At 49.0% G+C, this 23307-nt stretch overlaps 1 protein-coding gene and 1 pseudogene across 1 annotated transcript in view; both read left to right on the forward strand.

Annotated features, from left to right (window-relative positions):
- The first annotated feature begins 5935 nt into the window (after positions 1-5935).
- LOC142311199 (uncharacterized) overlaps positions 5936-23307 on the forward strand; it is a 42744-nt gene continuing 25372 nt past the window's right edge. The window contains exons 1-2 of the mRNA XM_075349394.1: positions 5936-6071; positions 10585-10722. Of these exons, the coding sequence (XP_075205509.1) occupies positions 10645-10722 (78 nt within the window). The 5' untranslated portion in view covers positions 5936-6071; positions 10585-10644. The remainder of the gene's footprint in view (positions 6072-10584; positions 10723-23307) is intronic.
- LOC142311207 (interferon-inducible double-stranded RNA-dependent protein kinase activator A homolog A-like) lies at positions 10813-12111 on the forward strand (annotated as a pseudogene).

Consider the following 23307-nt stretch of genomic DNA (forward strand, 5'->3'; position numbering starts at 1 on the left):
CCCACCTTCTGGCTCTCAGTCAGCGGATACACCCGGAATAAGCTGTGCAGGCTTTCTCTGAAGTCGCTCAAGGTATGGGACTCCCCGGAGTACTGCGGCAGCCATTCTGCTCCCGGGATGTACGGAATGGTGATCGGCATTACCGGCGCTACAGTGGGGGCTGGGGCGACGGCAACTGGGATTGCTTCGGCCGGTGCTGCGGCGCCTTGGGCGATGGCAGCCACCTGCTCTCCCTCTGAGTCGGACATCTTCCTCCCCCTTAGTGAACCTTACCAGGCTCCGTTCACTTTTCAAATTTCCTTCTGGGTCGCGCGGGGTTAACAGTGCTCTGCTCTGATGGCGCGCTCCCTTCGCGCTCTTTGTCAGGCACGCCCCCCTTCTTCCTGCACTCGGCGAGGCTAATGGCGACGGCAGTTTACAACCAGTACACAGTCTTTTAAGCACAATTCCTGCAGGTGCACAGTACCCGGTGGGACCGGGCACGAAATCCTGTTCGTGACGCCAAAGTTGACTCGCCCACCCCAGGGCTATGGGACACCCGGTGCCGGGCCGGACTAGTCCGGTGGTAGTCAGTGGTGGCTGGGCCCGGCTCCGTGGCCCTGGTGGGTGTCAGAAGATTATGTGGCTGATGACTTTAAGTTTGTGTTCGTGACGCCACCTGTGGTATGCAGCTATTAAGCCGCCGCTGCTGTGTAAGGCCTCCGGGGTGATGAAGTGGCAGCAATGGTGGTACTGCTCCCCACAGGTGGAGCGGTGCCCCGAGACACAGTTGGTGCTTGTGGAAGTCTATGGTGTTGTGTGACTAACACGGTGCAGGGCCGACAAGCAATGAAAGAAACAGGCACAAACAGTAGTCTCTTTACCTTCTCCTCTTTTACTCGGCAGAAGTTTAGTCCAGGGAGACCGTCACAGATGGTATAGATGATCCGGCCGGCCTGGAAGTGCCTGGGGTGATCTTTGGCCAGTTGAGTATGAGGCCTACTCCCTAATCTTTCTTTGCTGTTTTAGGACACTGCACTTTGGGTTAGCAATTGCCCTCTTGCTGCTGGGACCGGTGGTTTGCCCCTTTTTCTGTGGGGTAGACTGCGCAGGCCCTCTCTGGTGCTTCTCTGCTGGAGTCCACACCGGGCCCTTGGATTGCAGCTGTTCCTTCAGGTTGCTTCTGGGCCAGGGGCTTGCAGCTCTCCTGCCCTCCGGATTCGGCTACCAGGGACGGATTTTATACCCTGGCAACCACAGACTCCGATGTCCGAGTCTCCTCTGTGCCTCTCTGCACTTCTTGCTTCACTGGGCCAAGCTCTTCCAGCTCTAGGCCCCAGTTCTACAAGGCAGCACTACTCTCCGTCTGTCCTCCTTCACTCCTTACTCCAGACTAACCACTACTTCCTCCCTCCAGCCAGACTTAAGGAATCCTCCCTGCAATTCCAGGTTCAGAGCTCCCTCTGCTGGCCGGAGGGAGAACTGTGTTGGGTGTTAACTTACTGGCCAATAGATCTCCCAATTACTTCCAGGCTCAGCATTAACCCTTTGGGAGGGCAATGCTGTTGTGGCGACCAGGTCCTGGGGCGCCACACCAGCATGCCGGCAGTCTGACTGCAACCAATCACAGACACTTTCATAGATAGTGGGTGGGGGAACCAATGAATATGCATGAGGTTTAATAAGCGGTCCCGGAAGTAGTGTGACAGCCGCGCAGGAGACTTGATAAGTATAATTCTCTTGCTTTGCAGCCCCCTGCCCTGACTAACACCATTTTAATGCACACAAGTTTGGGTCCCCATAGACATATCAGGTTCAGTGTCCGGGCTCATGTTCGGGTTCAAGTCCAGTCACAAAGTCCGGCCGGAGCCTCTGAGCCCAAACATCTGTGGGTTCGCCTATCTTTAATTGTGTATATTCTATCACTAGTTAGAAGATTCATGTGTACCCCAGGACTATCAACCAAGGACTTTATTATATCTTTTCAAATTTGCTAATCGAGTTGGGTTTATGATAGATTTCTCTTTCCACCAGATGGTATTATTTATATTTCTCTATAGTTTCTCTATATATGTAGGTTTTGTGTCTAACCAATGAAATGCAAGAAGTTTACGTCCTTGAAATAAGCTACGAAAAACCTATGAATAGGGGAGAGTCAGGATCGCCATCTTCATGTAATCCCAATATACAGTGCCTTGCAAAAGTATTCGGCTCCCTTGAATTTTTCAAGTTTTTCCCACATTTCAGGCCTCAAACATAAAGATACAAATTTTAATGTCATGGTGAAGAATCAACAAGTGGGACGCAATTGTGAAGTTGAATGAAATTTATTACTTATTTTAAACTTTTTAAAAAAATAAATAACTGAAAATTGTGGCGTGCAATATTATTCGTCCTCTTTAAGTTAATACTTTGTAGCTCCACCTTTTTCTGCGATTACAGCTGCAAGTCGCTTGGGGTATGTCTATCAGTTTTGCACATCGAGAGACTGAAATTCTTGCCCATTCTTCCTTTGCAAACAGCTCAAGCTTAGGCTAGTTTCCAACTTGCGTTGGACGGGATCCGTAGCATTGCGTCGCGTGACGCATGCAACGGATGCGTTGCATATAGTGGCACAACGCAATGCTAGGGATCGTACAAAATAACGCAATCCGTTATAGGTTTTTTTTCTTGACTTTACACATCTGGGCATGCGCAGTTGTGTAAAGATGGATGCGTTAACGGAATTCGTCAAATGACGCATTCTAACGGAATCCGCCACCATAGGCGTCCAATATAAAAACAACGGACGCCAAACGGATTCCTGCAGGTTGCGTTTTTTTGACACTCCGCCAAGCGCAGAAAAACGCTACATGCAGCGTTCCATCCGCCCGACGCAGCGTCAAAATAACGACGCTGCGTCGTCCAGCGGATGCAACGCAGACACTTGCGTTACAGTGCGTCGTCCATATGTCTATGGAGAATAGCGCAGTGCGTTAACGGACTGCGCTATTCTCCATAGTGACGGACTGCACTGAACGCAAGTGTGAAACTAGCCTTAGTGAGGTTGGAATGAGAGCGTCTGTGAACAGCAGTTTTCAGCTCTTTCACAGATTCTCGATTTGATTCAGGTCTGGACTTTGACTTGGCCATTCTAACACCTGGATATGTTTATTTGTGAACCATATCATTGTAGATTTTGCTTTGTTTGGGATCATTGTCTTGTTGGAAGACAAATCTCCGTCCCAGTCTTTGCAGACTCCAACAGATTTTCTTCAAGAATGTTCCTGTATTTTATATTTATCATCATCAGTCATTTAGTACAACATTGGATCATCCAGAGATCCTCAATGAACTTCTGGGGTGAGTTTTCTGCACTGAAAGTAAAGGGGACGAATAATATTGCACGTCCCAATTTTCAGTTATTTATTTTTTTAAAAAAGTTTAAAATAAGCAATAAATTTCGTTCTACTTCACAATTGTGTCCCACTTGTTGTTGATTCTTCACCATAACATTAAAATTTTTATCTTTATGTTTAAAGCCTGAAATGTGGGAAAAGGTTGAAAAATTCAAGGGAGCTGAATACTTTTGCAAGGCACTGTACTTATATGGGGATCTGTTCACAATTTCACTCTAAACACCTTTTCTATGTAGATGACTTAATTTTAAAATGGGGCTTTCGGTCTATATTCTTACATCATATGCATCAAATGTGCCTCATTAATCACAAACCTAGGGCATTTTGCATCATGGTGATATCCTAGCCATGTGTGAGAAGTATACGGGGTGCAGGACGTGTGAGGAGTATACGGGGTGCAGGCTGTATGAAGAGTATACAGGGTGCAGGCCGTGTGTGAGGAGTATACGGGGTGCAGGTCGTGTGTGGGGAGTGTACGGGGTGCCGGCCGTATGTGGGGAATATACAGGGTGCAGGCCGTGTGAAGAGTATACGGGGTGCAGGCCGTGTGAAGAGTATACGGGTTGCTGGTCGTGTGAAGAGTATATGGGGTGCAGGCCGTGTGTGAGGAGTATACGGGGTGCAGGCCGTGTGTGAGGAGTATACAGGGTGCAGGCCGTGTGTGGGAAGTATACGGGGTGCAGGCTGTGTGTGAGTATACGGTCTGCAGGCCGTGTGTGGGGAGTATACGGGTTGCAGACCGTGTATGGGGAGTATACGGGATGCAGGCCGTGTGTGGGGAATATACGGGTTGCAGACCGTGTATGGGGAGTATATGGGATGCAGGCCGTGTGTGAGTATACGGGGTACAGGCCGTGTGTCAGTATACGGGGTGCAGGCCGTGTGTGGGGAGTATACGGGTTACAGGCAGTGTATGGAGAGTATACGGGGTGCAGGCCGTGTGTGGGGAGTATACGGGGTGCAGGCCGTGTGTGGTGAGTATATGGGGTGCAGGCCGTGTGTGGCGAGTATATCGGGTGCAGGCCGTGTGTGGCGAGTATATGGGGTGCAGGCCGTATGTGGCGAGTATATGGGGTGCAGGCCGTGTATGGCGAGTATATCGGGGTGCAGGCCGTGTGTGGTGAGTATACGGGGTGCAGGCCGTGTGTGGCGAGTATACGGGGTGCAGGCCGTGTGTGGCGAGTATACGGGGTGCAGGCCGTGTGTGGCGAGTATACGGGGTGCAGGCCGTGTGTGGCGAGTATACGGGGTGCAGGCCGTGTATGGCGAGTATACGGGGTGCAGGCCGTGTGTGGCGAGTATATGGGGTGCAGGCCGTGCGTGATTAGTATATGGGGTGCATGTCGTGTGTGAAGAGTATACTGGGTGCAGGCCATGTGTGGGAAGTACTGTATATGGGGTGCAGGCTGTGTGTGTGATTAGTATATGGGGTGCAGGCCGTGTGTGGAGAATATATGGGGTGCAGGCTGTGTGTGGAGAATATATGGGGTGCAGGCCGTGTGTGGAGAATATATGGGGTGCAGGCCGTGTGTGGAGAATATATGGGGTGCAGGCCGTGTGTGGAGAATATATGGGGTGCAGGCCATGTGTGGAGAATATATGGGGTGCAAGCCGTGTATGGAGAATATATGGGGTGCAGGCCGTGTGTGGAGAATATATGGGGTGCAGGCCGTGTGTGGAGAATATATGGGGTGCAGGCCGTGTGTGGAGAATATATGGGGTGCAGGCCATGTGTGGAGAATATATGGGGTGCAAGCCGTGTATGGAGAATATATGGGGTGCAGGCCGTGTGTGGAGAATATATGGGGTGCAGGCCATGTGTGGAGAATATATGGGGTGCAGGCCGTGTGTGGAGAATATATGGGGTGCAGGCCATGTGTGGAGAATATATGGGGTGCAGGCCGTGTGTGGAGAATATATGGGGTGCAGGCCGTGTGTGAATATATGGGGTGCAGGCTGTGTGTGGCGAGTATACGTGGTGCAGGCCGTGTGTGGAGAATATATGGGGTGCAGGCCGTGTGTGGAGAATATATGGGGTGCAGGCCATGTGTGGAGAATATATGGGGTGCAGGCCGTGTGTGGAGAATATATGGGGTGCAGGCCGTGTGTGAATATATGGGGTGCAGGCTGTGTGTGGCGAGTATACGTGGTGCAGGCCGTGTGTGGAGAATATATGGGGTGCAGGCTGTGTGTGGCGAGTATACGTGGTGCAGGCCGTGTGTGGAGAATATATGGGGTGCAGGCCGTGTGGAGAATATATGGGGTGCAGGCTGTGTGTGTAATAGACAAGTACAGGGTGTGTCAGGTTGAGTGTGATTGAGAGGTCTATGGGGAGGGTGGGCTGTCACACAGTTTGCATGCCCTATGAACCTGTCTCCATTGTCACCTCAGTCAGCACTACACTGTGTATAATGGAGCTGCTGTAGGTAGGACCACAGTAGCACAGATGAAACAGCTCCACCCCAGTGACAATGGCGTCACCTCGCGCCTTATGAAATCAGACCACGCCCCTAACACGTGGCGGAAGTGACATCATACCGGGAAGGAGCCCGTAGATTCTAGCATCTACCGTGACTACCCTGACAACACACTTCACTTCCTGCACGCTGCACCCTAGCTCCTCCCACACAGGAGTCTGGTCACATGGCCGTGACGTCACCGGAGGTCCTTTAGCCGCTGCTGCCCCTCAGGAAGGTAAGACCGAGCAGATGATGACGAGCGAGGGCAGCGATGTGTGTCACTATCACATATATCGCGATCCCCTGCACGTCTATCACAGCAGGGATGTCCCAGGCTCATATCTATCGTATTCTTTTACTTCCTGTATCGGTACACTGATATTACGTCATACATGTCCTTCTATACACCTCCAATGTGACTGCAGCCTTATCTGGATTGTGTATGATGTTTTTGCCACGTTTCTGATTTTTGTCTTTTTTTTTTTTTAAAGAAACCTTCAGCCCAATCTGTGGTAAAATGACAATGAGGACCTGACATGCTGAGGTCCCTTTTCATCGTTTTATGGCTAATATTATTAATCAGGTTGTATTGTTTACAGGTCCCCTGCAAAATTCTTCGTCCTCCACTGCAGTGTGTTATATAGTAAGAGATTATCGCCCTTTACTTCCCCTCCGCCGTGTTCAGTCCTGTGTCTCCAACGCTGCTCATGATGTCCTGTATTGGCTGCGACTCTGATCTCATGGTGAAAGCGTAGCAGCCAATCGGTGAGCTCAGCAGCTCTGTCCATGATTGGCTATTAGCGTGGCGTCGGGATCATAGCCAACAGTATGCCCCTGGATCGGGGGAAGGTAAGTAAAGTGCGCTTTGTTACTTTCCTAAAAGCGGACACCTCCTTTAGGCTAGGTTCACATTTCCGTTGTTTTGCATCAGTCACATGCGTTGCTTGACGCTTGTCACAATAGCTGGTGGCCGGCTAATGAGAGCGATCAGCTGATTGCTCTCATTAGGCGGCCACCGGGCGATCAGCTGATCGCTCACAGAAGCCGGGTGATCAGCTGATCGCTCACAGAAGCCGGGTGATCAGCTGATCGCTCACAGAAGCCGGGTGATCAGCTGATCGCTCACAGAAGCCGGGTGATCAGCTGATCGCTCACAGAAGGCGGCCGCCGGGTGATCGTTCGGCCGCCGAGAGACAGCATGCGCAGCGGAATCAAAAGGATTTCGCTGCTCAAAAAACGCTACATGCTGCGTTCCTGCCGCCCAACGGTCAGTCGTTCCACAACTGATCTGTCGGGCGTAGGATGCAACACAGCGTCATCAGTCACAATCCGCTGCTCATACAAGTCTATGGGAACAACTGAATTTGCCAAACGGATTCCGTTGTTTACCAGAGCCGCGGATTGGGACTGATACAAATTGACGGAAATGTGAACACTAGACATTTTACTTCATCATATACAGATAGTGGAGCCCTAGAATAAGATGTATATTTTCATCTGATTTACGCCTTCATTTATTTTAAAGGGAATTACATTTGGGTCAAAGGAGGTACATTTCTTGTATTAGTTGTAGCTATTGTGTTTTTTTGATGATTGCTTTGTTCTGTTTTACATGTTTTGGGGAGTCCATCACTGGTTTTGGTATGACTGATCACAATTTTTATTTATTATCAGAAATACTGGAACCACGATTCAAATTAGATGAGCCCATTGGGTCCTGTCACAAGTTGGTGGGACCCATCGGGCTACAACATGGGGTCTGTCTGACAACTTATGCCTCCTAACTGTCATGATGCTGTTGTAAATGGAAAAAAGTAAATATAGGGCCTGCACACCTTTATTATTAAATTAATCCAGAGGTGCACCAATCTGCTATGTGGCCAACAGACATACTGTATAAGAAAAAAGTTCCACTCAAAAGTAGATGGTGCTCAGGCCTGTGCGAAGCGTCCACAATCCAAATGAAGAAAAAGACTAGCAGTCTGTATTCTTTTTAAGTCAAATCCTTTTATTTGTTCAATTCCATGCATGGTCAGGCGTCAGTTACTTGTTTCAGCTTGACCACAAGCCTTATCTCAAGCCGAAACACGTAACTGTGACGCCTGCTCATGCATGGAATTGAACAAATAAAGGATCTGACTTAAAAAGAATATAAGGAGCACCGGTCCTTTTCTTCGTTTATACAGACACGATGCGTCAACACACTGCGATTAATGACTACATCAACTCCAATATTGCTGTAAACATTCAAAACATAAGGTATTGAGCGTTTTGTGTATATATATAAATATATATATATATATATATATATATATATATATATCAGTCAGGGCCAGAAATATTTGGACAGTGACACAAGTTTTGTTTTTTTAGCTGTTTACAAAAACATGTTCAGAAATACAATTATATATATAATATGGGCTGAAAGTGCACACTCCCAGCTGCAATATGAGAGTTTTCACATCCAAATCGGAGAAAGGGTTTAGGAATCATAGCTCTGTAATGCATAGCCTCCTCTTTTTCAAGGGACCAAAAGTAATTGGACAAGGGACTCTAAGGGCTGCAATTAACTCTGAAGGCGTCTCCCTCGTTAACCTGTAATCAATGAAGTAGTTCAAAGGTCTGGGGTTGATTACAGGTGTGTGGTTTTGCATTTGGAAGCTGTTGCTGTGACCAGACAACATGCGGTCTAAGGAACTCTCAATTGAGGTGAAGCAGAACATCCTGAGGCTGAAAAAAAAGAAAAAATCCATCAGAGAGATAGCAGACATGCTTGGAGTAGCAAAATCAACAGTCGGGTACATTCTGAGAAAAAAGGAATTGACTGGTGAGCTTGGGAACTCAAAAAGGCCTGAGCGTCCACGGATGACAACAGTGGTGGATGATCGCCGCATACTTTCTTTGGTGAAGAAGAACCCGTTCACAACATCAACTGAAGTCCAGAACACTCTCATTGAAGTAGGTGTATCTGTCTCTAAGTCAACAGTAAAGAGAAGACTCCATGAAAGTAAATACAAAGGGTTCACATCTAGATGCAAACCATTCATCAATTCCAAAAATAGACAGGCCAGAGTTAAATTTGCTGAAAAACACCTCATGAAGCCAGCTCAGTTCTGGAAAAGTATTCTATGGACAGATGAGACAAAGATCAACCTGTACCAGAATGATGGGAAGAAAAAAGTTTGGAGAAGAAAGGGAACGGCACATGATCCAAGGCACACCACATCCTCTGTAAAACATGGTGGAGGCAACGTGATGGCATGGGCATGCATGGCTTTCAATGGCACTGGGTCACTTGTGTTTATTGATGACATAACAGCAGACAAGAGTAGCCGGATGAATTCTGAAGTGTACAGGGATATACTTTCAGCCCAGATTCAGCCAAATGCTGCAAAGTTGATCGGACGGCGCTTCATAGTACAGATGGACAATGACCCCAAGCATACAGCCAAAGCTACCCAGGAGTTCATGAGTGCAAAAAAGTGGAACATTCTGCAATGGCCAAGTCAATCACCAGATCTTAACCCAATTGAGCATGCATTTCACTTGCTCAAATCCAGACTTAAGACGGAAAGACCCACAAACAAGCAAGACCTGAAGGCTGCGGCTGTAAAGGCCTGGCAAAGCATTAAGAAGGAGGAAACCCTGCGTTTGGTGATGTCCACGGGTTCCAGACTTAAGGCAGTGATTGCCTCCAAAGGATTCGCAACAAAATATTGAAAATAAAAATATTTTGTTTGGGTTTGGTTTATTTGTCCAATTACTTTTGACCTCCTAAAATGTGGAGTGTTTGTAAAGAAATGTGTACAATTCCTACAATTTCTATCAGATATTTTTGTTCAAACCTTCAAATTAAACGTTACAATCTGCACTTGAATTCTGTTGTAGAGGTTTCTTTTCAAATCCAATGTGGTGGCATGCAGAGCCCAACTCGCGAAAATTGTGTCACTGTCCAAATATTTCTGGACCTAACTGTATATATAAAGTCCAACAGTGTAGACCAGCTCACTCCTGTGAACCACCTGGAGCCTCAGCTGACCTGGTTAACCCCGTTGTGCCCAGATCAGGATTAATGCAGGAAAGTAGTGCAGATAGGATTGTCCTATTTGCACTACTTTCCTGCATTAATGCTGTCTTGAACTGCTTGGACCATTGCCTTTGAATGGATTTGCGAATAAAGTGAAAGAAAAATTTTTAACAGCATCCTGGATTGCTCACGTTATTGCTGGACTTTGCTCTGTCGTTTTTCATAGATATCTATCATTATATATATATATATATATCTCTCTCAAAAGAGAGCGAAAGCCATCCAATCACGTTAGTTGACTACAAGAGTGTGTCATCAGAGAAATACTTGATGAATAGTAATGATGGAATACTACCATACTCTGGTGCTGAGTACTCGTAATGAGCGGTTGGATGCTCAGACGGGCTTGACTCGAGTACCCAAGTATAATGGAAGTCTTTGGGAAACTCAAGCATTTTTCCAGAAGATCTTCTTGTAAAATGCTTGAATTCCTCATTGACTTCCATTATATTCGGTGAGCCAAGCTCGTCCGAGCATCAAAATGCTTGTTATGAGTACCCAGCACCAGAGTATGGTATTACTCACCTGTTGTGACTTCCGAGTGGGGCAGACATTGCTTCTGAAGATGGTGTAGTCCTCTGGAGCAACCCACTCTAAGGGGCGCTGGAAGATGAAAACTCTGATAATCATTCATCAGTATAATATTATTTTAAATTTTCAGGATAAACCGCCATCAAAGAATTCATTCTGCAAGGTCGCGCCAAGAGCTGATCAACTAAAGATGGAGAAGGAGAAAAGTGCGATAACAGAACAAATATTTTACCACATCATGGAGATCCTTTACTTACTGACTGGAGAGGTGAGGAATTCTAGGAAACACTATTACCATTATAACAACTGAGCAATGTATGTGCATACTACTTTGTCATTGGCTTTATTCCCGGCCTAGCAGGATCATCTCAAGATGTCCATCTATCAGAGACCATAAGAATGATTGATTGTTCTCAGTGACAGAAACAAAATTATAATTTTGTTGTGAAACCTTTTAATGGCTAACTAAAATAAAAAACAATATCAGCCCGGCCGACGGTGGAGAATCTTATCTGCGCGGCTCTATTCCTCGAATAGCAGGTCCCACTCTCCCCCCAGCTCCGCCATCATGTTCAGGGAGAGGTTTCCAGCCGCGCCTAAAAGGAGCTCTGACACAGCCACAAGCTTAAATGAACTCGCAACAACCCCCCATGTAAGACGCCCATCCAAGTGTTACATGAATATGGAATCAAGACCGAAAGCCCCCGGTGTACACCCTCGAAAAGGCTGAGGGGCAAGCCCACAACCCAAGCTTTACATTCCGTGTTTCCATAGGAGAGGTATCGTGTCTAGGTGATGGGTCTAGCAAGAAAGTGGCCAAACGTAAAGCTGCAGAGTCGGCTTTGAACATGCTAAAGAGAGATGCCAACTCCAATTTGCCCATACCAAAACCCATCACAAAAGATGCATCCAAGCAGCCAGACCCAGGGCAATCCAATTGATTCCTTACAGGAGCTGGCTGTACAAAAAGGATGGCGACTACCTGAGTACTTTGTATCTTAAGAATCAGGACCACCTCATAAGAGAGAGTTCACCATGTCTTGCCGTGTAGAAACTTTTGTAGAAACCGGTTTCAGTACATCGTAAAAGACAGCGAAGAAAATGTCAGCGTAAAAGTTGTATGCCAAACTGACAAGCATTCCAGCTGATAAGATCAATCTCTCTGTAAAAAAGCCTGGTGGCAATAATTCTGGATATACCTGGGATTCCCTGAAAAATTCATCTGGTGAGAAAATAAACCTGCTGAAGAAAAGTTCACTGAGTATTCCCAACATAGACTATGTGAAAATGCTGACAGAGGTGGCCGAAGAGCAAGATTTCCGAGTGTCCTACATGGATATAGAGGAGCTGAGTGTGAATGGTCAGTACCAGTGTCCAGCCGAAATGTCCTCCAACCCGGTCACCGTTTGTCACAGCACTGGGCTTTCATGTGGCAATGCTCACAATGACGCCACCCACAACGCACTACAGTACTTAAAAATCATGGCGGGAAAAAAATGAAATGGAAGGAAAAACAAATGAAAACTGAAATGATGTTTGCTTCCTACCTCTTATCACCTGTCCATTTACAATGAAATGGTCATGCTACTTATGAATTGTCACAATTCTGGATCTCTCCATCTCAAGTATTAAATGTCCTCATCTTTATCTTTTAGTTTGAAACCCAAAATTGTGGTATGAATTTTGGATTTGTTTTAATGTACCGTAATTAAATTGGGAATCAGAAAAAAAGACAAAAAACCCCCCATCAATATGTCAGGGAAAGGGGGGAGGAACACCCTCCCCCCCCCCCCCTTTTCACCGACCGATCACATGACTCACTCTCTAGCGCCCCTTTTATAGTCAGGCCAATTGTGGAATTGCCAGACGGTAAGCAAGGGGGCCGCTATTCTACTACTATGCCAATGATTGAAGGGTTCCCGGTGAGAGTAAAGGGTACTTTACACACTGCGACATCGCTAGCGATCTCGTTAGCGATGTGAAATTTTAGATCGCAAGTGCGATCTTTAGAGATTGCACATAGGTCATTTTACGCATGTGCGATCTCTAAAGATCGCACTTGCGATCTAGAATTTCACATCGCTAACGAGATCGCTAGCGATGTCGCAGTGTGTAAAGTACCCTTTAGGTATATATTCCCCCGAATCCTGCTAGCGAAATATATCTAATCCTCCCCTGATCTCACTGGTCGCCCCACGATGATCCTTGACATAAACCCACTGCTACCAATCGATTACGATAACTATTAACCCCTTCACGACCGGCCGATTTTTCGCTTTTCGTTTTTATTTCGCCATTTTTCTGCTGAGAGACGTAACTTTTTTATTTTTCAGTCAATATGGTCATGTGAGGGCTCATTTTTTGTGGAACGAGCTGTACTTTTAAATAAAACCAAAAGTTTTACCATATAGTGTACTGGAAAACGGCAGAAAAATTCCAAATGCAGAAAAATTGCAAAAAAAAGTGTGATAGCACTATAGGTTTTTAGATATGTTATTCACTGTGTTCACTATATGGTAAAACTGATGTGTGGGTGTGATTCCTCAGGTCAGTACGAGTTCGTAGACACCAAACATGTATAGGTTTACTTTTATATAAGGGGTTAAAAAAAAGTTTGCCCGAAAAAAGTGGCGCACGTTTTACGCCATATTCTGTGACCCGTAGCGTTCTCATTTTTCGGGATCTATGGCTCAGTGATGGCTTATTTTTTGCGTCTCGAGCTGAGGTTTTTAACTGTACCATTTTTGTTCAGATTCTACATTTTGATCGCCTGTTGTTGCATTTTGCGCAAAAGTTGTGGCGACAAACCATCATTTTGGCGTTTGGAATTTTTTTGCCGCTACGTCGTTTACCGATCAGATTAATTGATTTTATATTTTCATAGATCGGGCGTTTCTGAACGCGGCGATACTAAATGTGTGTGTATTTTTTATTTTTTTAACCCTTTAATTTTCCATGGGGAGAAAGGGAGGTGATTTGGACTTTTAGGTTTTTTTGTTTTTAAAACTTTTTTAACACTTTTTTTTTAATTTATTTTACTAGTCCCCCTAGGGAGCTATAGTGATCAACAGTGCGATCGCTCTGCCCTATCTGCTGATCACATCTGTAAACAGCACATATGCTCATGTTCTGCTTCACTCGGCTCCGGGCCGAGTGAAACTGAAAGTAATTTATGGCAGGTACAGGAGTCATCACATGACCCTGTGCTACCATGACAACTACCGGACGTTACGTGGTCACGTCACATGACTTCCGGTATCGGGCGGTAATTAAATGTTTATTGCGATTTATAATGGCGCTGTCACATATTGACAGCGCCATTTAAGGGGTTAATTGGCACAAGCAGATAACGATTCTGCTCGTGCCTAGCAGGCACACATCTCAGCTGTGAAAATCAGCTGAGATGTGCGCCGATCGCGGCATGCTGCCGGCAGCAGACCGTGGGCAGTAACATTATGACCGCTGGGACGTAATATTACTGCCCGCGGTCGTTAAGGGGTTAAGCTGGGCACACGAGAAGGCCGTTCATAAATCGAGATAAAAGAAAAAAGCTCGAGATTAAATTATATTATTTCCAGGGAGAAATACTTTATTTCTTTGTCGCTCCATTGGGAGACCCAGACAATTGGGGTGTATAGCTTCTGCCTCCGGAGGCCACACAAAGTATTACACTTTAAAAAGTGTAACCCCTCCCCTCTGCCTATACACCCTCCCGTGCATCACGGGCTCCTCAGTTTTATGCTTTGTGTGGAAGGAGGCACACATCCACTCATGAATTCTCAGATTAGTTATATCGGTTGGAAGAAAAGTGGGCCCCCACGGGGCCCCCGGCATGTTCCCTTCTCACCCCACTAAGTCGGCGGTGCTGTTAAGGTTGAGGTACCCATTGCGGGTACAAAGGCCGGAGCCTCATGCCGTCTCCTTCACCATCCCTTAGCGGCTCTGGGAGAAGTGGGATTCTGAGCGGTCATCCATCCACTGGGACCGTGCTCCCTCCGCAGCCCCTGTGGGAATATGTCGGACAGGAGTTTATTTATCCTCAGGGACCGGGCCCTGCATCACTAAGGTACTCTGTATCCCCATGGGGGATGTGCATGGAGCGCCTTCATCCCGGACGCAGCAGCTGCTTATTTGTGACGGCCGGCGGACTTCCGCGCCGACCGCGCCTGTTTGTCGGCCGCGGTCTTAAATTTAGTCCCCGGCTTCAATTGCGGCCTAGTAGCAAAACTCCCGCCCCCGGGCCTGTCTATCAGGGGTAAGGGCGGGACGGCCGGCCTGACGTCGGCTGTGAGGGCCGGAGCATCCTGTATGTTTCCTCCCCCCTCACTGATCACTGTGGGGACTCCAGATTCCCGCACTTTTTCTAACGCCGCCCACGGCTCCACTCCTCCCCTGAGAGCTCCAACAGCCATTTCTTTGGCATTCTGCCTGTGGAGGATTTCCTGGAAAGAGCTCTGCAACGCTGGGAGACCTAAGGCAGGGAATCTGGAGGAGACACACTCCGCTTTTTAGCGGTCGGTAAGCCACACCGGTCACCCGGTGCTGGTCCCCTTAGGGTGCCGGAATAGATACTATATATATATTTATATATTTCTGTTCGGTCGGGCTGTATACCCTTCCCATATACCCTCAGTGATCACTCTCCTAGGAGACAACAGCATGTCGTCCACAAGGAGCAAGGGTGCCAAGGCACAGGGTTATTTTGCGACCTGTACCTCTTGTGCAGCTAAGTTACCTGCGGGTTCCACCTACCCTCACTGTGAGCAATGCTCAACCCCTGTTTTGCTTCCTCAACCCGAGCCTCGGTCACTAGTGGGCCCCTCGGCTCAGGTAGAACCCCTTGCTCCCCCTGTCCAGGCGGCAGGGACAGAGTTTGCAGTTTTTGCTGAAAAACTCTCTGAGTCACTCTCACAATCCATGGCTCAGTCTATGGACAAATGGTCTGCCAAGCTGCTTGAAGCTTTGCAGTCCAGACCGGTCCTTACACAAGCCCCGGGCCCTGTTGGATCTTCACCTCCAGGCCCCTCTCTGTCCGCGCCGCAGCACGTTCCCAGGTGGGGCCCTAGGTCTCACGTGGAGGACTCCGGCCCGGACCACAGTCCCAGACCGGCTAAGCGGGCCCGCTGGGAATCTTCCCCGACTTCTTCACGCTGCTCGGGTTCCCATCGTGAGGACTCTCTGGAGGACGAGGCGGACGTCGCAGCTCAGGGCTCTGACACTGACGTTGCTCTCAATCTTGATACACCTGAAGGGGACGCCATAGTAAATGACCTTATCTCGTCCATCAACCAGGTGTTAGATATCTCTCCCCCGCCGCCACCGGTAGAGGAGTCGACTTCTCAGCAGGAGAAACACCAGTTTCGGTTCCCTAAACGTACACGGAGTGCGTTTTTCGATCACTCTAACTTCAGAGATGCTGTCCAGAAGCCCAGAACGGTTCCGGACAAGCGCTTTACTAAGCGCCTTACTGACACACGTTACCCCTTCCCCTCTGACGTGGTTAAGGGTTGGGCTCAATGTCCCAAGGTGGATCCCCCAGTCTCTAGATTGGCGGCTAGATCTGTGGTATCGGTTGCAGATGGATCATCGCTAAAGGATGCCACTGACAGGCAGATAGAGCTCCTGGTAAAATCCATCTATGAAGCCACGGGCGCGTCTTTTGCCCCGGCCTTTGCAGCCGTGTGGGCACTACAAGCTATCTCAGCTTGTCTGGCTGAGATTAATGCGGTCACACGTAATTCTGCTCCGCAGGTTGCGTCTTTGACTTCTCAGGCGTCAGCTTTTTCTTCCTACGCCATGAACGCAGTTTTAGACTCTGCTAGCCGTACAGCGGTGGCATCCGCTAACTCTGTGGCAGTCCGCAGGGCCGTGTGGCTGCGCGAATGGAAGGCAGACTCGGCTTCCAAGAGGTTCTTAACCGGTTTGCCGTTTGCTGGCGACCGCTTGTTTGGTGAACGATTGGATGAGATTATTAAGGAATCCAAGGGAAAGGACTCCTCCTTACCCCAGTCTAAACCAAAGAGACCTCAGCAACGGAAAATACAATCGAGGTTTCGGTCCTTTCGTCCCTCCGCCAAGCCCCAATCCTCTTCGTCCAGCAGGCCGGAGAAAGGCCAGAGGAACTCCTATGCGTGGCGGTCCAAGTCACGCCCCCAAAAGGCCGCAGGAGGCACTGCTTCCAAGGCGGCCTCCTCATGACTCTCGGCATCCCCGAACCGCATCCTCGGTCGGTGGCAGGCTCTCCCGCTTTTGCGACGCCTGGTGGCCACATGTTCAAGACCGATGGGTGAGAGACATTCTGTCTCACGGTTACAGGATAGAGTTCAGCTCTCGTCCCCCGACTCGTTTCTTCAGAACATCTCCGCCCCCCGAGCGAGCCGATGCACTTTTTCAGGCGGTGAACGCTCTGAAGACAGAAGGAGTTGTGATCCCTGTTCCCCTCCAGGAACATGGTCGCGGCTTTTACTCCAACTTGTTTGTGGTGCCAAAGAAGGACGGCTCGTTCCGTCCCGTTCTGGACCTCAAACTGCTCAACAGACATGTGAGCACCAGACGGTTTCGGATGGAGTCTCTCCGCTCTGTCATCGCTTCGATGTCACAAGGAGACTTCCTAGCATCGATCGACATCAAGGATGCTTATCTCCATGTGCCGATCGCACCCGAACATCAACGCTTTTTGCGTTTTGCCATCGGGGACGAACACCTTCAGTTCGTGGCATTGCCTTTCGGCCTGGCGACAGCCCCACGGGTGTTCACCAAGGTCATGGCATCTGTTGTGGCGGTCCTACACTCTCAGGGCCACTCGGTGATTCCCTACTTAGACGATCTTCTGGTCAGGGCACCCTCTCAGATGGCGTGTCAAAACAGCCTTTCCGTCGCTCTGGCGACTCTCCAGCAGTTCGGGTGGATCATCAACTTCCCAAAATCCAAGTTGACACCGACCCAATCACTGACGTACCTTGGGATGGAGTTTCATACTCAGTCAGCAGTAGTCATGCTACCGCTGGACAAGCAGCTTTCGCTGCAGGCAGGGGTGCAATCTCTTCTTCGGGGTCAGTCACACCCCTTGAGGCGCCTCATGCACTTCCTGGGGAAGATGGTGGCAGCGATGGAGGCAGTGCCCTTCGCGCAATTCCATCTGCGGCCACTCCAGTGGGACATTCTCCGCAAATGGGACAGGAGGTCGACTTCACTCGACAGGAACGTCTCTCTTTCCCTTGCAACCAAGACGTCACTTCAGTGGTGGCTCCTTCCCAACTCTCTATTGCAGGGAAAATCCTTCCTACCCCCCACCTGGGCTGTGGTCACGACGGACGCGAGCCTGTCAGGGTGGGGGGCGGTTTTTCTCCACCACAGGGCTCAGGGAACCTGGACTCCGATAGAGTCTTCCCTTCAGATCAATATTCTGGAGATAAGGGCAGTGTATCTAGCCCTATTGGCCTTTCATCGGTGGCTGGAGGGCAGGCAGATCCGGATCCAGTCGGACAACGCCACTGACATCGCATACATCAACCACCAAGGCGGCACTCGCAGTCGTCAAGCCTTCCAGGAAGTCCGATGAATTCTGCAGTGGGTGGAAGCCACAGCTTCCACCATCTCCGCAGTTCACATCCCGGGCGTAGAAAACTGGGAAGCAGATTTTCTCAGCCGACACGGCATGGACGCGGGGGGAATGGTCTCTTCACCCAGACATGTTTCGAGAGATCTGTCGCCGCTGGGGAACACCGGACGTCGACCTCATGGCGTCACGGCACAACAACAAAGTCCCGGCATTCATGGCCCGGTCTCAAGATCACAGAGCTCTGGCGGCGGACGCATTAGTTCAGGATTGGTCGCAGTTTCGACTGCCCTATGTATTTCCTCCTCTGGCGATGCTGCCCAGAGTGCTGCGCAAGATCAGGTCCGACTGTCGTCGCGCCATTGTCGTCGCCCCAGATTGGCCGAGTCGGTCGTGGTACCCGGATCTGTGGCATCTCACGGTGGGTCAACCGTGGGCGCTCCCAGACTGCCCAGACTTGCTGTCTCAAGGGCCGTTTTTCCATCTGAATTCTGCGGCCCTCAACCTGACTGTGTGGCCATTGAGTCCTGGCTCCTAGCGTCCTCAGGGTTATCTCAAGATGTCATTGCCACTATGAGACAGGCCAGGAAACCAACGTCCGCCAAGATCTATCACAGGTCTTGGAGGATCTTCTTATCCTGGTGCTCTGATAAGGGTTTTTCTCCCTGGCCCTTTGCCTTACCCACTTTTCTTTCATTCCTTCAATCCGGAATGGACAAGGGTTTGTCTCTCGGCTCTCTCAAGGGACAAGTATCGGCGCTATCCGTATTTTTTCAAAAGCGTCTAGCCAGGCTTCCGCAGGTCCGCACGTTCCTGCAGGGAGTTTGCCACATGGTCCCACCTTACAAGCGTCCGCTGTAACCCTGGGATCTTAACAGGGTGCTAACGGCTCTTCAGAAACCACCTTTCGAGCCGCTGCGGGATGTCTCTTTATCACGTCTTTCGCAGAAGGTGGCATTTCTAGTGGCAGTTACATCGCTCCGTAGAGTGTCGGAGCTGGCAGCGCTGTCATGCAAAGCCCCCTTCCTGGTTTTTCACCAGGATAAGGTGGTTCTGCGTCCGGTCCCGGAATTTCTCCCTAAGGTGGTATACCCCCTTTTCATCTCAATCAGGATATCTCCTTACCTTCATTTTGCCCTCATCCAGTTCACCAATGTGAAAAGGATTTGCACTCGTTAGATCTGGTGAGAGCTCTCCGGCTCTACGTGTCTCGCACGGCGCCCCTGCGCCGTTCAGATGCGCTCTTTGTCCTTGTCGCTGGCCAGCGTAAGTGTTCCCAGGCTTCCAAGTCAACCTTGGCTCGGTGGATCAAGGAACCGATTCTTGAAGCCTACCGTTCTTCTGGGCTTCCGCTTCCTTTGGGGCTGAAAGCCCATTCTACCAGAGCCGTGGGTGCGTCCTGGGCATTGCGGCACCGGGCTACGGCTCAGCAGGTGTGTCAGGCAGCTACCTGGTCTAGTCTGCACACTTTCACGAAACACTATCAGGTGCATACCTATGCTTCGGCAGACGCCAGTCTAGGTAGGCGAGTCCTTCAGGCGGCGGTTGCCCACCTGTAAGAGGGGGTCGTTTTCAGCTCTTTTTATCGAGGTATTCTTTTACCCACCCAGGGACTGCTTTTGGACGTCCCAATTGTCTGGGTCTCCCAATGGAGTGACAAAGAAGAAGGGAATTTTGTTTACTTACCGTAAATTCCTTTTCTTCTAGCTCCTATTGGGAGACCCAGCACCCGCCCCTGTTCCCTTCGGGCTGTTTGTTCTTTTGTGTACACATGTTGTTCATGTTGAATTGTTCTTTTGGTTCATGTTTTCAGTTCTCCGAACATCCTTCGGATTGAATTTACCTTAGACCAATTTATAAGTTTCCTCCTTCCTGCTTTTGCACCAAAACTGAGGAGCCCGTGATGCACGGGAGGGTGTATAGGCAGAGGGGAGGGGTTACACTTTTTAAAGTGTAATACTTTGTGTGGCCTCCGGAGGCAGAAGCTATACACCCCAATTGTCTGGGTCTCCTAATAGGAGCTAGAAGAAAAGGAATTTACGGTAAGTAAACAAAATTCCCTTCTTTTTTGGAATAATGTCAAGGGTGCCAACACCTTCAACCATGACTGTATATAAGTCTACATATATGTAAGTAGTGAGTCTATATGTGTATTGAGGTGCATATACCATTGTATACCTGTTGATACAGTGTGTACGGAAAGTATTCAGACCCCTTTAAGTTTTTCACTCTGTTTCATTGCAGCCATTTGGTAAATTCAAAAAAGATGATTAATTTTCCTCATTAATGTACACTCTGCTCCCCATCTTGACAGAAAAAAACAGAAATGTAGAATTTTTACAACTTTATTAAGCAAGAAAAACTGGTCATAAGTATTCAGACCCTTTGCTGAGTACTGAGTAGAAGCACCCTTTTGAGCTAGTACAGCCATGAGTCTTCTTGGGAATGATGCAACAAGTTTTTCACACCTGGATTTGGGGATCCTCTGCCATTCTTCCTTGCAGATCCTCTCCAGTTCCATTAAGTTGTATGGTGAATGTTGGTGGACAGCCATTTTCAGGTCTCTCCAGAGATGCTCAATTGGGTTTATGTCGGGACTCTGGCTCGGACAGTCAAGAATGGTCACAGAGTTGTTCTGAAGCCACTCTTTTGTTATTTTAGCTGTGTGCTTAGGGTCATTGTCTTGTTGGAAGGTGAACCTTCGGCCAAGTCTGAGGTCCAGGGTACTCTGGAAGAGTTTTTTTTCCAGGATATCTCTGTACTTGGCCACACTCATTTTTCCTTCAATTGCAACCAGTCGTCCTGTCCCTGAAAAACACCCTCATAGCATGATGCGGCCACCACCATGTTTCACTGTTGGGATTGTGTTGGGTAGGTGATGAGCAGTGCCTTGTTTTCTCCACACATACCGTTTAGAATTCTCACCAAAAAGTTCTATCTTCGTCTCATCAGACCAGAGAATCTTATATCTCATAGTCTGGGAGTCCTTCATGTGTTTGTTTGTTGGTTTTTTTTTTGCAAACTCTGCGGGCTTTCATATGTCTTGCACTGAGGAGAGGCTTCAGTCAGGCCACTCTGCCTTAAAGGCCCGACTGGAGGAGGTCTGCAGTGATAATTGACTTTGTGCAACTTTCTCCCAACTCCCTACTGCATTTCTGGAGCTCAGCCACAGTGATCTTGGGGTTTTTCTTTACTTCTCACCAAGGCTCTTCTCGCATGATTGCTCAGTTTGGCTGACAGCCAGGTCTAGGAAGAGTTCTGGTGGTCCTAAACGTCTTCCATTTAAAGGGAACCTGTCATCAGAAATTTCGCCCAAAAGCTAAAAGATTCCCCCTCTGCAGCTCCTGGGCTGCATTCTAGGAAGATCCCTGTTATTATTGTGCCCCATGTGAGACCAAAATAAAGCCTTTATAAAGTTCTACCTTTTTGTATGCAGCTTCTGTAAATCCGTCCCGGGGGCGGGCTCTCTGCCGTCCGTTATTCTGCCTCCTGGTCCTGTATGCCGCCCCCATCGCTCCTTTCCATATCTGATGCACCGCCCACTGCTCCAGCCATCCCCGCGCATGCCCAGTGCCAGTCTCACAGGACTGAGCAGTTTGACCGCTGGTGACATGTGCGCAGACAAGTGATTATGGACGGGACTGTGACTGTTATCAGCAAGTACCCGGCCATAATCTCTTGAGCGCGCAAACCTCTCCAGCGGTCAGACACACTGTGCTCAGGGTAGTGCTAGACTGTATGGGCTGCTTCCAGGATGATGTCCCTTTGTCATGTGATAGGGGCGTGTTCAAAATACTATCACATGACAAAGGGACGTCATCCCTGAAAGCAGCCCATACAGTCTAGCACTACCCTGAGCACAGTGTGTCTGACCGCTGAGAGGTTTGCGCGCTCAAGAGATTATGGCCGGGTACTTGCTGATAACAGTCACAGTCCCGTCCATAATCACTTGCCTGCGCACACGTCACCAGCGGTCAAACTGCTCAGTCCTGTGAGACTGGCACTGGGCATGCGCGGGGATGGCTGGAGCAGTGGGCGGTGCATCAGATATGGAAAGGAGCGATGGGGGCGGCATACAGGACCAGGAGGCAGAATAACGGACGGCAGAGAGCCCGCCCCCGGGACGAATTTACAGAAGCTGCATACAAAAAGGTAGAACTTTATAAAGGCTTTATTTTGGTCTCACATGGGGCACAATAATAACAGGGACCTTCCTAGAATGCAGCCCAGGAGCTGCAGAGGGGGAATCTTTTAGCTTTTGGGCGAAATTTCTGATGACAGGTTCCCTTTAAGGATTATGGAGGCCATTGTGCTGTTAGGAACCTTGAGTATGGCAGAAATTCTTCTGTAACCTTAGCCATATCTGTGCCTTGCCACAACTTTTTATTGAGCTCCTTGTGCAGTTCCTTTGACCTCATGATTCTCATTTGGTCTGAGATGCACTGTGAGCTGAGGTCTTATATAGACAAGTGTGTGCCTTTGCAAATCAAGTCCTATCAGTTTAATTAAACACAGCTAAGCTGAGCCTGGCAGCACAGAGCCGTCCATCATTAGGTGAAGCCTGACAGCACAGAGCCGTCCAGCAGTAGGTGAAGCTTGGCAGCACAGAGCCGTCCAGCAGTAGGTGGTATGTTGGTATGTTTTTGAAGCAGAGTTCCAGCAAAGTATATGGGATTTATATAGGGTTCTCAGGCGAATGTGCTACTTTTTCTGCTTCGTGAACTGACCTGCCATGCAAAATCTACAGTATCTCAATAAATGCCATCCCATCCCCTGTAGACTGAGCCCTCGGGAGCAGGGTCCTCTCTCCTCCTGTACCCTCACCTATCCCCTGTAGACTGTGAGCCCTTCTTGGCAGGGTCTTCTCGCCTCCTGCACCCTCACTCATCCCCTGTAGACTGTGAGCCCTTGGGGGCAGGGTCCCTCTCTCCTCCTGTACCCTCACCTATCCCCTGTAGACTGTGAGCCGTCGAGGGCAGAGTCCTCTCTCCTCCTGTATCCTCCCCCATTCCCTGTAGACTGTGAGCCCTCGGGGGCAGGGTCCTCTCTCCTTCTGTACCCTCACCCATCTCCTGTAGACTGTGAGCCCTAGTGGGTAGGGTCCTCTCTCCTCCTGTACCCTCACAAATCCCCTGTAGACTGTGATCCCTCGGGGGCAGGGTCCTCTCTCCTCCTGTATCCTCACCCATCCCCTGTAGACTGTGAGCCTTCGCGAGCAGGGTCATCTCGCCTACTGTACCCTCACCATCTCCTGTAGACTGTGAGCCCTCGTGGGCAGGCTACTTTCTCCTCCTG

Source organism: Anomaloglossus baeobatrachus, chromosome 5, assembly GCF_048569485.1.
Source record: "Anomaloglossus baeobatrachus isolate aAnoBae1 chromosome 5, aAnoBae1.hap1, whole genome shotgun sequence".
Lineage (NCBI taxonomy): Eukaryota > Metazoa > Chordata > Amphibia > Anura > Aromobatidae > Anomaloglossus > Anomaloglossus baeobatrachus.